At 44.6% G+C, this 14,864-nt stretch overlaps 1 protein-coding gene across 1 annotated transcript; it reads right to left on the bottom strand.

The window, feature by feature from the left end:
- Positions 1–2,880: 2,880 nt before the first annotated feature.
- LOC103076853 (protocadherin-8-like) lies at positions 2,881–4,941 on the bottom strand (the record flags this gene model as incomplete). The annotated part of the gene is given in 4 exon segments (XM_082931360.1): positions 2,881–3,564; positions 3,566–4,424; positions 4,426–4,680; positions 4,682–4,941. Coding segments are annotated over 4 exon segments (2,058 nt in total), but the record flags the coding sequence as incomplete, so codon positions are not given.
- Positions 4,942–14,864: the final 9,923 nt, after the last annotated feature.

Here is a 14,864-nt window from a genome sequence, read left to right as displayed (position 1 = left end):
ACCCATGCACATATGGTCACCTTATCTTTGATAAAGGTGGCAGGAATGTACAGTGGAGAAAGGACAGCCTCTTCAATAAGTGGTGCTGGGAAAACTGGACAGGTACATGTAAAAGTATGAGATTAGATCACTCCCTAACACCATACACAAAAATAAGCTCAAAATGGATTAAAGACCTAAATGTAAGGCCAGAAACTATCAAACTCTTAGAGGAAAACATAGGCAGAACACTCTATGACATAAATCACAGCAAGATCCTTCTTGACCCATCTCCTAGAGTAATGGAGATAAAAACAAAAATAAACAAATGGGACCTAATGAAACTTCAAAGCTTTTGCACAGCAAAGGAAACCATAAACAAGACCAAAAGACAGCCCTCAGAATGGGAGAAAATATTTGCAAATGAATCAACTGACAAAGGATTAATCTCTAAAATTTACAGGCAGCTCATGCAGCTCAATAACAAAAAAATAAACAACCCAATCCAAAAATGGGCAGAAGACCTAAATAGACATTTCTCCAAAGAAGATATACAGACTGCCAACAAACACATGAAAGAATGCTCAACATCATTAATCATTAGAGAAATGCAAATCAAAACTACAATGAGATATCATCTCACACCAGTCAGAATGGCCATCATCAAAAAATCTAGAAACAATAAATGCTGGAGAGGGTGTGGAGAAAAGGGAACACTCTTGCACTGCTGGTGGGAATGTGAATTGGTACAGCCACTATGGAGAACAGTATGGAGGTTCCTTAAAAAACTACAAATAGAACTACCATATGACCCAGCAATCCCACTACTGGGCATATACCCTGAGAAAACCAGAATTCAAAAAGAGTCATGTACCAAAATGTTCATTGCAGCTCTATTTACAATAGCCCGGAGATGGAAACAACCTAAGTGCCCATCGTCGGATGAATGGATAAAGAAGATGTGGCACATATATACAATGGAATATTACTCAGCCATAAAAAGAAACGAAATTGAGCTATTTGTAATGAGGTGGATAGACCTAGAGTCTGTCATACAGAGTGAAGTAAGTCAGAAAGAGAAAGACAAATACCGTATGCTAACACATATATATGGAATTTAAGAAAAAAAAATGTCATGAAGAACCTAGGGGTAAGACAGGAATAAAGACACAGACCTACTAGAGAATGGACTTGAGGATATGGGGAGGGGGAAGGGTAAGCTGTGACAAAGTGAGAGAGTGGCATGGACATATATACACTACCAAACGTAAAATAGATAGCTAGTGGGAAGCAGCCGCATAGCACAGGGAGATCAGCTCGGTGCTTTGTGACCACCTGGAGGGGTGGGATAGGGAGGGTGGGAGGGAGGGAGACAAAGAGGGAAGAGATATGGGAACATATATATATGTATAACTGACTCACTCTGTTATAAAGCAGAAACTAACACACCATTGTAAAGCAATTATACCCCAATAAAGATGTTAAAAAAATAAAATAAAATAAAATAAAATAAAATAAAATACATAGAAACAGCTATATAGTCAGTGATTAAAAATATTAGCTCTATTCAGCAGCATTCAGAGTACTCCCACCTATGAATGTACAGTTAAGACCCCTTGTTTAGTTTTTTTTAATTATGCATTCGGGCATATAATATTATGACTTTGAAAGCAAGAACTTCAAAGTCACAGGTGTGAACTTACCCTCTTGCTTTGCAATCATTCCAAAAAGTGCTTTCTTGATATCAGAACTGTTGTCATTCTCTACTGATATCAGAACTGTTGTCATTCAATTCACTGTCTCTTTTTCCACTATCTCTCACACTAAACTCATCTGGATTTGAATGTGTCTTGGAAGTGAAAAGGAAAGAACTACTCTGTTATCCATTAAAATGTACAAAATTTCAAACCCATGGCTTAGAGAGAATGATAAATACTCTGCAATTACCTTAAACTTGCAGGAGATTTAACCTCTCCCCACAGGAATGGGGAATGAAAAGGACCTGAGACGGAACCCTGTTTAAAAAGAGGTGTGAGAGCAGCAGTTAATAATATTTCACCCGTAGATATCAGAACTGACAGAGCAGGTACAGCATCCCTCATCTGCAGTGCTGCAGGAAGACACCATTTAAACCCTGAGGGAAAGGGATTCGAGCTGGACCCATAAGGAAGTTACCAGGGGCGGAAACGGCAGGAATAGACATGGGCCTCCAGGAACACATGAGCAACAGGCCTCCTCCTGCCCTCATCAGTGAAGAATATTTCCTCTCAAATAAAAGAAAGTCCCGAAAAATTAGCCACTTGAAGTCCCAAACCTGATCAGGCACTGAATTTTCATAAAACTCCCAGCATGAAAATTTACTGAATGCTAACGAGGACACTAAGAGAGCTGGGGGTGCGCTACCTGGGCCCAGGGGATCTCGTTCCTCTTCCGAGGCGAGGGGCATAAGGACACCGCACTGTTCCCTGACTGGGAAGTCTCGGCAGACTCGTTCTCCTGCGCCTCTGAGGAAATGGAAAGCGGCGGTGTCTCCACGAAGAACCTTGGGTTGAACCTCCCAGGATCAGCCCCTGATGTCCTGCAACACGGGCAAGCCTGGCCACTGCTCGCATGGCACCTGCTCTGTCTGTGCTCACAAAGCCTCTTCCTCCGCGTCCTGGCCTTGCCTGAGCAGGAACAAGTCACGGTGACGATGGCCACCGGCGGAAGGCCGCAGCCGCTGGTCAAAGCCCCAACCCCAACCACGGAGAGGTCAGGGTGCCGCCCTGCTCCATGCGCTGTGCGCCGTCCCGCGGATCCCTCCCATTCCTCGTTTGCCGGCGGAGGCGGCCGTGGCACCAGCACCACCTCTCCGCCAGGTGGCACCGAGTGCGCGGGCACGAGGAGCAAGGTGGCCGTGCACTACCGGGCCGGCCGGCCTCCGGCCGGCACCGCGACAGCCACCGCCAGCGGGTCGGCGGGCTGCGGGGACAGGCGGCACTGCAGGGACAGCTCACTCGTGGCCGGGTATAGCGCTAGAGCCCCGGGGCTGCAGTTGCTGCGGAGCAGAACGTAAGTCAGCTCCGCGTTGAGGTCTTTGTCCGTGTCCCTAGCCTGCAGTCGGGTCAGCAGGTAGCCCAGGGGCACGTCCCGAGGCAGAGGGGCCTGGGCTGAGTCACTGACGAGCGGCGGGGTCACCAGCCGAGGCGCGTGGTCGTTCTGGTCCTCCGCATGCAGCCGCATCACGGCCCGGCCCCGGAGCGGCCGAGAGCCGCCGTCGAGCGCCTCCAGCCCCAGCCGCAGCTCAGCCAGTTCCTCGCCGTCAAAGCACTGTCGTGCATGCAGCTCCCCAGTGACGGGGTCCAATGAGACGTAGGTGGACACGGAGCCTCCAGCAGCCGGTCCCTGGCCGTTGCGGCCCAGGTCCGGGTCCCTGGCGGCCACCGAGGCCAAGTAGGTCCCGGGCAGGTTGTTCTCACTCACCGACACCTCGTAGACCGGCCGCGTGAAGAGCGGCTCGTTGTCGTTCTCGTCACTCACCCGCACCAGGTAGGGCCGCACTGTGCGCAGCGGGGGCGCGCCGCGGTCCTCGGCCACCAGCGTCAGGGTTGTACTCGGCGATGCGCTCGCGGTCCAGCGACCCCGCGGTCACCACCAGGTAGCTGCCCGCGTAGGCCGGCTGCAGCCGGAAGTGCTCGTGCCCATAGAGGGCGCAGCGCACCTGCCCGTTGGCTCCCGAGTCCCTGTCCGAGGTGCTGACCAGCGCCACCAGGCTCTCGCGTGCCGCCCCCTCTGGCACCAGCGAGATGGCTCCGGCCTCTGGCGTCCCGGGCCCGGTCGACGAGGTCGCGTCCGCACCCCCGAGAGCAGCGGCGGCGGCGGCGAAGGGCGAGGCGACAGGCGCGCCCGGGGCGGCCAGCGGGGTGATGGCGATGTCTGGCGCGTTGTCATTGACGTCGCGGATGCGCACGATGACCTTGCAGGTGGCGGCGCGGGGCCCGGGGCCGCGGTCCTGCGCCCGCACGTCCAGTTCGTAAGTGTCCTGGCGCTCGTAGTCCACGGGCCCGGCCAGGGTGAGGCGGTCCGAGCGCCGGTCGAGGCGGAAGAGGCGGAGCGCCTCGGGCTGGGTATGGGAGCCGAAGGCAAACACCACGTCGCCGTTGGGGCCCTCGTCGGGGTCCGCCACGTCCAGGTCGAGCAGTAGCGAGCCCACGGGCGCGTCCTCCGCCAGCTCCACCTCGGCCACGGCGCCCTGCAGGAAGGCCGGGCTGTGGTCGTTTGCGTCCAGCACGCGCACACTGAGGGCGGCCGTGGCGGAGCGCAGTGGGCGGCCTCCGGCCTGGGCCACCAGCTGCAGGTTGTAGGAGGCCTGGCTCTCGCGGCCCAGCTCCTGCAGCAGCACCAGGTTGGCGCACTGGGCACCGTACGCGTGCATCTGCAGCTCCACGCGGAAGGGGCTGTGCGGCCAGGCACACGCTCTGCAGCCCATTGGCCTCCACGTCCTCGTCTATGGGCACCTCCAGGGTGATGCGCGTGCCCACGGCCGCGCCCTCAGACACCTCCTCCGGGATCTGGGCCCGGGAAAAGCGCGGCTCGTGGTGGTTGACGTCCCTCACCTCCACCTCCACGTGCACCAGCCGGAACTGCTCCTGCCAAAAGCTTACCACTTTGAAGGCCTGGCCGCACAGCCGCTCGAGGTCCAGGCCCGCATCTCGGAGGACGGTCGCCCTCTTGCACCTGGACCAGCGAGCTGTTGATCTTAATCAGGCGGAACTGGCCTGGCACCTCGCGCTGGGAATTAAACAGGATGTGGTCAGACAGAACACCGATGAAGGTGCCGAGGGCTTCTTCCTCAAAGGTGAGGAAATTGGCAGTTTCGGTGCAAGACCCTGACACCAGAAGCAGCAGCCGCAGAAGCAACAGGGACCAGTCCAGCCCTGTGTAAAGTGTCAGCGGGGAACCTGAGCCTCCAGTGAGACATTCCTGTTAGTCAGAGGGAAAGAAAAACAACAACAATCCGAGTCTCTGCGCTCAGACTTCCAGCCTTCTCAAGGCCTCCTGAGTGCACAGTCAGGAGACACTTGCTCTCTTAAATACTTTTGATCACTAAACCCTCTCTGCTATGTAATCGCTTTTCTCTGCCTGGGGCCCAAGCAAGCTTTCTCTGAACCCTACCGGGGAGGTTACGTAGGGAAGAATATGCAAATAAGCATCCATCTGGACCAATCCACAGTCTCCCGGCCTCTGGGTCATGTTCTTCCCTTGAAAGAACTTACAGAAGGGCCTGGAGAGCTGAACAGTGGCCAGGGAAGTGCAGGGGATCATTAAGATCCCTACAGAAGTTTACACTATAAAAACGCACCCTGCTTGCTTTGCTAGTGTGCCCGAATCTCACTTTGAGAGTATGTGCAGGGGACCCGCAGCATCTTTATTCCTTCCTGAGCACACATAGTCCTTGGACAGAGGCACAATTGCTATTCTCCTTTACCATTTTGAAACAACTGCATATATGCATCCTTTGCCACCCACGGTTATCCATCTATATTGGGTTATCACTTCCTGTATTGAAAGATTCTGGGGGAGAAGCTTCTCCAGAGTCAGGCAGTCTCTAATCAGAGAAGAACTGTTTTCCAAAGTAATCATTTCTGAATAGCTTTTCCCAAGCAAAGAAACCATTAATGATGAAATTTCAGCCCCTTCATCTCCTTTTATGTCAGTAATTACTTATACATGAAGACTCGGTGTCAGTCAGGGAGGTTAGTCAGCCGCAATTCACTGCAAGGGATAGTTAAGGGTAAGAAAAAGATTTAGGGAAATATATTGCAGTCAGTCTCGTTCGAAAATTGTTATACACCAATTATTTTTTTAAAAGCCCTTGGCTGAAGAAAACCGCAGGTGGCCTGATAGGCTGAAGGCTAAAGAAACATTAAACCATCTGTCTAAAGCACAATAGTCCTATATTAAGTTCTCTTTATGTGTGAAGTGTTCTAAATGCTAAACAGTCCCACATGTTAATGATGACATTGTTCCTCGTGCCATGGAGCCGTCATCAAGGCAGAGTGTTGTTTAACCAGTCATCTTGAATAAAATCAGTGAGCAGGCTAAGCTATTAATACGCCCAGGCTATTCTTAGCTCCTACATGATCTGTAATGTTATTGATTCCTGCAGAGACATGTCAGTAAATGACTATTTTTTTTCCTTTCACTCTTAAGAGGGAGGTGCACTTATTTTAGCACCAGGATCTGTGAACCCAGTTCTGAAACTGAGCCACCTTTGATGAGATAATTAAAACCAGGGGTTTTAATCTAGTGGAGCATTTGGCAATGACTCTAATTATAAGTACCAGTAACCGATAGAGGAGTACAGTGGGGAGCATGGCTTGATTTTCATCAGGTACTCTGAGATCCTAAAAAGAGAAAAAGCTTCCTTTCGTTTACTTTAGATTTTTTTAATTTAATTTTTTTATTGTAGTATAGTTGGTTTACAATGTTGTGCTAATTTCTGCTGTACAGCAAAGTGACTTAGTTATACACACATAGACATTATTTTTTTATATTCTTTCCCATTATGATTTATCACAGGATAATGAATATAGAAGGACTGGGAGTTTGTGATTAGCAGAGGTCAACTATTATACATATGATGGATAGGCAACAAGGCCCTACTGTACTTTAGATTTTTAAAATTTTGCCTGATGAGACATTCATCTGAGGAAGGAAACAACTCTACTTCAGTTTAGTGAGATTAGATTTCTTTCTTTTTTTTTAATTTAATTTAATTTAATTATTTATTTATTTTTGGCTGTGTTGGGTCTTTGTTTCTGTGCGAGAGCTTTCTCTAGTTGCGGCAAGCGGGGGCCACTCTTCATCGCGGTGCACGGGCCTCTCACCGTCGCGGCCTCTCTTGTTGCAGAGCACAAGCTCCAGACGCGCAAGCTCAGTAGTTGTGGCTCACAGGCCTAGCTGCTCCGCGGCATGTGGGATCCTCCCAGACCAGGGCTCGAAGCCGTGTCCCCTGCATCGGCAGGCAGATTCTCAACCACTGCGCCACCAGGGAAGCCCGAGAGTAGATTTCTTGTTGGCCAGTATCCTCAATGGTATTAAGACAGTTTGCTTTCTTTCTTAGAACTGAGTACTCCAAGGAAGCATCTGGTTATTCAGTCTTTGGGTCTCAGGGAAAACAAGAGGATCTGATCCCTTTACCCAATTTCTTCATTCCTAGATGCCCCTTATCGGAAGACTGAAAACTGATTCGGCCCATGCATTTTAAAAGGCACATGCTTCCATGCACTTTAGCCAGGAGAGGGACCCATTTCATCACAGTCCAAGTCTTGGCCCTTCTCTCTCTCGTGGCACACAGTCCCTGCCAAGCCTGGCTCTTGCCAGTTTTCAGCGTCATTCTTGCCATTCACGATCAGAAAAACTGCTCAGTATCCTGGAAATGAAGACTAGTCTATGACTCTATCTACTGAACATCAAAAGACCCAGATAAAACATTTTAAAAGTCAGGCAGTCATACACATTACTTCCACAATGCTAAACAACTGGCCACTTAATGTTTGAAAACATCCATCTATGATGCTTAAATGCTTGATTGCGTTTTCCCCACTTCGCCTCCAGCCTTTTGGCAGCAAGGAGACCATCTATGATAAGGAATGTGCTATATTGTCAGAGATTCATTATTAGCATTAGCTTTGTTTCCTAGTAAACAACCACGTTATTAAAACACTGCTTTATGAATGAAAGACAGCCGGAGTTTCAAGAAAGAGACATTTTCTGAGGCAAAAATCAGTTCTGTGCCAGTAGATTGACAAGCTGAATAATATAGAAACTGTATGATCTGTCCCCTTAGGATGTGTCATCGGGAAGCCGTGCTTACAGCCTTGAGCCCATGGTACTCTCATGTTCCATTCTGTTGGCTCTGTTAGATAAAAATCTGTCTCAATATTAAAAGCACTGTGGCAGAAATTTGCTTTATGTTGCTTGTTTTCCCATTTGCCAGCATATTGCCAAACTATACTACCACCACTACAGGAAGACCAAAATGTGGATAAAGCAGCAGTTTGGTCCTCTTGCTCAGTTTGGTTTCAAAAGGGATGAAGGGGGGTGGGGGGATTTGGTTGAACTCCCTACAGTGTTTACTTTTGTTCCTAAAACAAAAGCACCAGACATACTAGTGTTCCCCCCAAATGCCAGAAAACCAGATCTGTCAAACAGGATTTGCATTCTAATCATTTTAATAAAAGATTTTCTCTTTTGCTGAACAAGTAACTCTAGCGTGTCCCTTACACACTAAGGCACGCTGGACAGAAACTAAGATAACTTTCACCGTAAACATGGGGGGAAATGGTCCCTAATTCAAAATAGTGCCTGTGCCTTTGCATATTCCCCTTTTCCTATTACATAAAACTAATAACATGTTTAGGGGGAAAGATGAAGGTGCGGGAAAATCCCTAATGTAAATATTTGGCTAGATGATGGTGTCCACACTTCAGAGTAAGCATCAACTTCTATAGAACCTTGAACTAACAGTTCCAGAAACAGTTTTTGTCCCATTTAGAATAAATCACTCTATGTACTACGTGAGACCCATTTTCATTTCTCAGCTGAACATTCTGGAGAAAAGGTTATAATGAGCAAAACATTGTCAAGTGCAATGTTGCTGTCTTAAAGCAGCACGTTCTAGAAATTGAAGCAATGAAGACTATTTGAAAGAAAAAAATCAACCTAACAACTGGCTTTTTTTCCTATTTTTAAAATCATACCTTGAAAAAGCTAAAGTCATTCTTCAGCAAGATGAGCCCCCAAATTGAGAGTAACTGTTTTAAGTGCTCGCATAAGAAGGGTCATTATATCACATTCCTGTTACCCCACTGACCCCGTTAGGTCTTGACTCTGCATTCATTTATAAGAAAAGTCATCAGCAAATTGCTGGTCCTTTCTGGAAAATGATTTCAGGGAAAATAATTCAGCTCTGAAGTCAGCCAAAATACTGTCTACAAGCGTAGCCTAGAAACAAATGATATTTATCAACTACTTAAGTGCTTGAACCTAGAGAAAATCCCAGGGAACCACTATAGAGTATCAACACTAATCATAAATTCCCCTTAACATTAAACAAGGATTTAAATGACATAATCTTCACTTAGAAAAAAATTTTCCCATAGGATCATTATATTAATAATGATATTATCAAAACTATGTAATCTTAAAATACAATGTAAAACTAGTTTTTAAACTGCTGATTTTATTAGCCTAGCTCTATGAAGGAAATTAAGTCAATGAATAATGAAAAATATTTTACCTTTTTGGTTCAGGGATACCTCAAACCCCAACTGAGCCAGAGAAATTGACTTTGGTACTTGACTTCGGTCATTGGCTCAAGGACCATACTTTGGATTCTTACCACTCTATAGGAAAAAAAATATCTGCCCCCCTCTCAAGAATGTTGCAAAGCAAGAGAAGAATAAAAGAATATGGACTAAGGAGCAACTTCATCTGTGCCTTATTTTATCTTCATCTCTCTTCCTCTCACCTGAACCTCTCTATTCCTAATCTAAAACAAAGCTTGTGACCACCAGTAATCAGAGCACTTTGGGGTCCTTTATTTTTTTGGCTGCATTGGGTCTTCATTGCTGCATGCAGGCTTTTTCTAGTTGTGGCAAGCAGGGTCTACTCTTCATTGTGGTGTGCGAACTCATTGCAGTCACTTCTATTGTGGCGGAGCATGGGCTCTAGGCGTGTGGGCTTCAGTAGTTGTGGCACGTGGGCTCAGTAGCTGTGGCTCATGGTCTCTAGAGCGCAACCTCAGTAGTTGTAGCACACAGGCTTAGTTGCTCCACAGCATGTGGGATCTTCCCAGACCAGGGCACAAACCCGTGTCCCCTGCATTGGCAGGCAGATTCTTAACCACCGCACCACCAGGGAAGTCCCCACTTTGGGGTCCTTTATCAACAGATATTTGATCAAGTATTGGTGATGCAATATAGCTCACAGCCTTGTAGAAGAAAATACTTAAATGCTAAAAAAATAAAGCCATCAGAGTTCAGAGAAGACACAGTGCCAAATGACTTGGAGAAAGTTATATCAAGTGCAAATAGGAAGAGATCTCAGGCTTTACAGGTAAAATCAGAGTCAGCCAGAACTGCCAGGGATGTAGAGAACCCAGGAGTGATGTTTACAAGCTATGGAGAAAGGCAGGCACAGAGCTTTTTATGGGGACTAAATATACCAGTTGGTCGGAATGGATGGCTTTAGGAGGACAAGCTTGAATGGGTGGCACAGTTGAGGAGGACCTTGATGTAAGCTAGAGTTTAGACACTTTTAAAGCAGTAGTGAGAAAGTATTGAAGTTTGTGGAGAAAGAGGTTTTTGATATGTATTCTATTACAGTAGTTCCCCCTTACCTAAGGGGGATTTGTTCCAAGACCCCCACTGGATGCCTGAAACAAAAGATAGTACTGAACCCTATATATATACTATGTTTTTTCCTATACATATATCCCTATGATGAAGTTTAATTTATAAATTTATAAATAACTAATAATAAAATAGAACAATTTTAACAATATACTGTAGTAAAAGTTATGTGAATATGATCTCTCTCTCCTCTCTGTATCAAAATATCTTATTGTACAAATTTAATGCCTTTTCTATGCTCACTAAGCACTTCTCGTGCACTGTAGCCATAGCTTTTGCAGTTTGAGATGCAACAGCAAAACTAGCACAAATTTCTTTTTCCTCCTTCACAATTTCATGGATAGAAAATTTATTCATACCATAGATCTTAGCAACCTCAGCATACAGTTTGTTTTCTTTCCTTATTAAGTGAGGCAACTTTCACCTTTTCACTTAAAGCAAGCACTTTATGGCTTCTCTTTTGCATATTCAAATTGCCAGCTTCACTATTCTGGCCCTTTGGGGCTATTATGAAGTAAAATAAGGAGTACCTGAACACAAGCACTGTGATACTGACAGTCTATCTGATAACCAAGGTGGCTACTAGGTGACTAAGGGTCAGGATACACTGGACAAAGGGATTATTCTTGTCCCGGGTGGGATGGAGCAGAATGGCATGAGATTTCATCACCCTACTCAGAATACCATGCAATTAAAAAACCTATGAATTGTTTATTTCTGGAATCTTCTATTTAATATTTTCAAACTTCAGTTGACCATAGGTGACTGAAACCAGGGAAAGTGAAACCACAGATAAGGAGGTGGAGATAAGGGGGAACTATTATATGATAAATAACATAGACGATTGCCTTTCCTGAACATTGGTGAAATCCTCAAAAAGGATTGGGTTTTTTTGGAAGCTTTAAACCATGATCCAGCACAGTGACTGGCTTATCATAAATATTTGCCAAATAAATGATCAAGGCAGTATGATATGGTATACAACTTCTGCCTACCTCAAAACCCACCCGGTAGCAGAATGAATTAAAGAGAAGATAGGAAGCAACAAGACCAATTTAGGTGCCTCTGCAATTATATACCAGATGTTAAAGGCCTGAACAATGACTTTGAAGAAGTATTGGGTGAGAACCTAAGAAACACTGAAAAGGAAAAATTGGCAGGATTTCATGGCATATAAGCTGTAGGGGATGCAGAAGATGGAACAAATAAGTGATTCTAAAGCTATTGGATGGCTTAAGGAATAGTCATACTTTCTCAGTGCTCTCAAATATTGAGCAATAGTGTATTCCCAAATAGAATTCCCAAAGGCCCCTGCTACTTACCAGCTGAACGACCACACACAAAAGACTTTATCTCTACAGACTTCAATGCCTTAAGGAAAGAATGCTCACTTTGAGGGATTGCCTTGAGGTTTAAGAAAGAAATGTGGGAAGAGCAAAAAGCCTACCATTTTGTGAGGTCTCAAAAGACAACTGAATCCTTTGTTAGAAGCACTTGCATATCACATACCTTTATTTAAAGGTATATTTCTTATCCCCATTAGGAATTCTTCCAGAGATATTAATCATGTTTTCATCAAATTTGTATCCCGGAGCCCAGGACATTGCCAACCACATGAAAGGGGCTCATGAATATTTTGAAATAGTTGTGAGGGTCCCACCACCCAATGTCACTTCTGTGTAATTCTTACCACATTACATCATCTGAATTCTAAACTGGAAAACTTGCTAAAGGATCATAGATCCTTGGAACTTGTAGATTATGCGAGACTTCTGCAATAAGTGAGACTTACGGAATAATATGCAAGACTTGGTGCAGCCACAAGTAACAAAACTGGTTTCTTGAGTCAGTTTCAACACTGTCCTATCAGCGCACATTGGACATTCATTGTTTTTGCCTCTTCAGCCTCCAGTTTTCTTTTGAGAAACCACCTCTTCGATAAGTCAGTCCATGTGAGTAAGGTATGATAGACACCGCCACTCCTGGTCCTCAGATCACCACATGACCCAGGCTTAGCCAGATTAAAATAGCCCATCCTCCTAGCTACAGTGATTGACTCAGGTACGTGCATGTTTCCCAGCTCGGGCCAATCAGGACCATTGGGCATCAGCTCCAGGATTGTTGCTACTATAACTAAGAAAGGTATATATTTTTTTTCCTCTGGAGTTGCTGAGCTAAGAAGATGTAAGCTGGAAATGAGCCACTAGGTTGAGAGTGCTTGCCTGAGTATAAATTCAACATTTAAAAACAAAAAACAAAAACTGAAATGGCTCTGAGCACTTAGATCCAACCATGCCTGATCACCCACTGGAGTTTTCATTTAAGTATAACAGCAAGTTCCCCTTTTTTATCCAAGAAAATTGGCAGCTGGATTTCTGTTATTTGTCTCCTAAACAATCAAAACAAATTCCAACAATAAGAAAGGAATTCTAAGTAACAGACTCTAAAATGAGTAATTATCTGAGGGGATCCAGGGAGGAGGTCCATGGAGGCCTATCTATACACTAAGTCAAGAGGTTGCCCTGCTCTCTTGCTATGTGTTTGCACAGCCGCTGGCAAACCATTACTCATATTTGGGGATTCAGATCATGTGTCTACTAAAGCCAGAGAATATGATTGGAGGGAAGGGCTTGGCTACATTTATTTTAAAAAAGGATAGTCTCCAGTTGAAGATAGTCCCTCTGAGAGCAGAAGGGGAAGAAAGTATAATATCACTAAAGGAGTCCCTTTTCTGACTGAGGCCAATAATCCAAGAAGGTTGAAAATTGGCAATCTTGGCAAGTCTTAAGGGAATAAAAGCAAAAATGTCTGTACCAAACTAAAGTTAGTGCAAAAAAATCCGTGGCAGAAATAATCAGGAAGATAACATTGAGGTCTCACAGAGCCTTGAGGTCCCCAGTCCCTCTCAAACTCCCCTTAAGTTTGGAAGATCCAAGTTAAGAAAAATTAAAATCACCTCACAGCAAAAAAGCCATCCCTTGAGATGCAACTTGGAAGCAGAGGGACATGTATCAACTGTGGTTCCTACCCCAAGAAATTGTTCTGAACACCCTGGAGAGGCCCAGGTGGAAGTCATTTAAGCTGAGGGTTAAAGGCATGAACAGAACATTCAGGACTGTTGCTAGGAGATGGAAATCCCTGGGCTGGGAATAAATTTGAGCACTGTCTTCAGCTTTGATAGTGGAGTTGATCAAATGCAAGTAAATATTAAACTATTACCTGGCAAACAAGGGGCTGAGATTCCTGAACTCTCAATAATAAATGGTAAAGCCCCTGGAATATCATCTCAATTCCCAGCTCAGATGTGGTCACAGAGGAAAAAGGCTAAGAAAGAGCATCTTTGTGACTAGGATCCGGGGAGGCCATCCTGGCCAATCTAGGAACACACATCACAGTCAGCTTAGGGAGTCCTTTCATCTTCTGGCAAACAGCCTACGTGCTGTGGATAATGGCCACTGAGCATGGTTTTCCCTTTTCCAGATGAGTGTTTTAAATTGCAGTTATTTTTCATTGATCTGTTGGGGAATGTTAAGTGTATCAGATAAGTAGTCAGATCATGAGCAGTTGTTATACTCAGCCCTGACTGAGAGAAGTGCAAATCTTCCCAAGATTTGACTTGTTACAGGACCCAGTAATTATACCTTATATTAAGCTTCCTTAGGGAACTGATTAGGTCACCAAGTAGTGATTTATTTTAAAATAATTTTTCTGTATGGTATGGAGTGGGGGCTGGGGTTTATTTTTTTTCATATGTTGTTCCAGTACATTTAGTGAAAAGAGTATCCCTTCCTCATTGAATTATCTTGTTGCTTTTGTCAAAATGAACACATATGGGTCTATTTCTGACTGCGCTATTTTGTTCCATTGATTATACGTCTACCCTTCTGACAATTCCATATTGTCTTGACTACTGTAGCATTTATGGAATGTCATGAAGCCACATAGTATAGGTCTTCCAGCATCAGTTTTCTTTTTCAGAATTGTTTTGACTATTCTAGGTCCTTTGCATTTCTGTGTAGATGTTAGAATCAGCTTCTCAATTTCTACAAAAATGACCTCTGCAATTTTGGTTGGAATTTCATTGAATCTATGTTTCAATTTGGGGAAAATGAACATCTTAACAATATTGAGTCTGCCAATCCATAAATATGGTAGATCTCTTTATTTACAGTTTTAAACATTTCTCTTAGAAATATTTGTTTTCAATACACAAGTCTTTCCTGTCTTTTGTTACATATACTTAAAAGTATTTTATGTTTTTTGATACTATCCTAAATATTTTTTGATATTTATTTTTATCTCTTTGTTACTGATGTACAGAGACACAGTTGATTTTTTTTACTTGGATGTATCCTGAGGACATTAATAAGTTCATTTATTAAATATAGTTGATTGTTTGCTTATTTGGGTTTTTTTTAACATTTTTATTGGAGTATAATTGCTTTACAATGGTGTGTTAGTTTCTGCTTTATAACAAAGTGAATCAGC

The sequence above is a fragment of the Lipotes vexillifer genome, unplaced genomic scaffold (assembly GCF_000442215.2).
Source record: "Lipotes vexillifer unplaced genomic scaffold, Lipotes_vexillifer_v1.1 scaffold488, whole genome shotgun sequence".
In the NCBI taxonomy this organism is placed as follows: Eukaryota; Metazoa; Chordata; class Mammalia; order Artiodactyla; family Lipotidae; genus Lipotes; species Lipotes vexillifer.
Note: the sequence above shows the minus strand (reverse complement) of the source record. Positions and strands in the feature narration are given on the sequence as shown.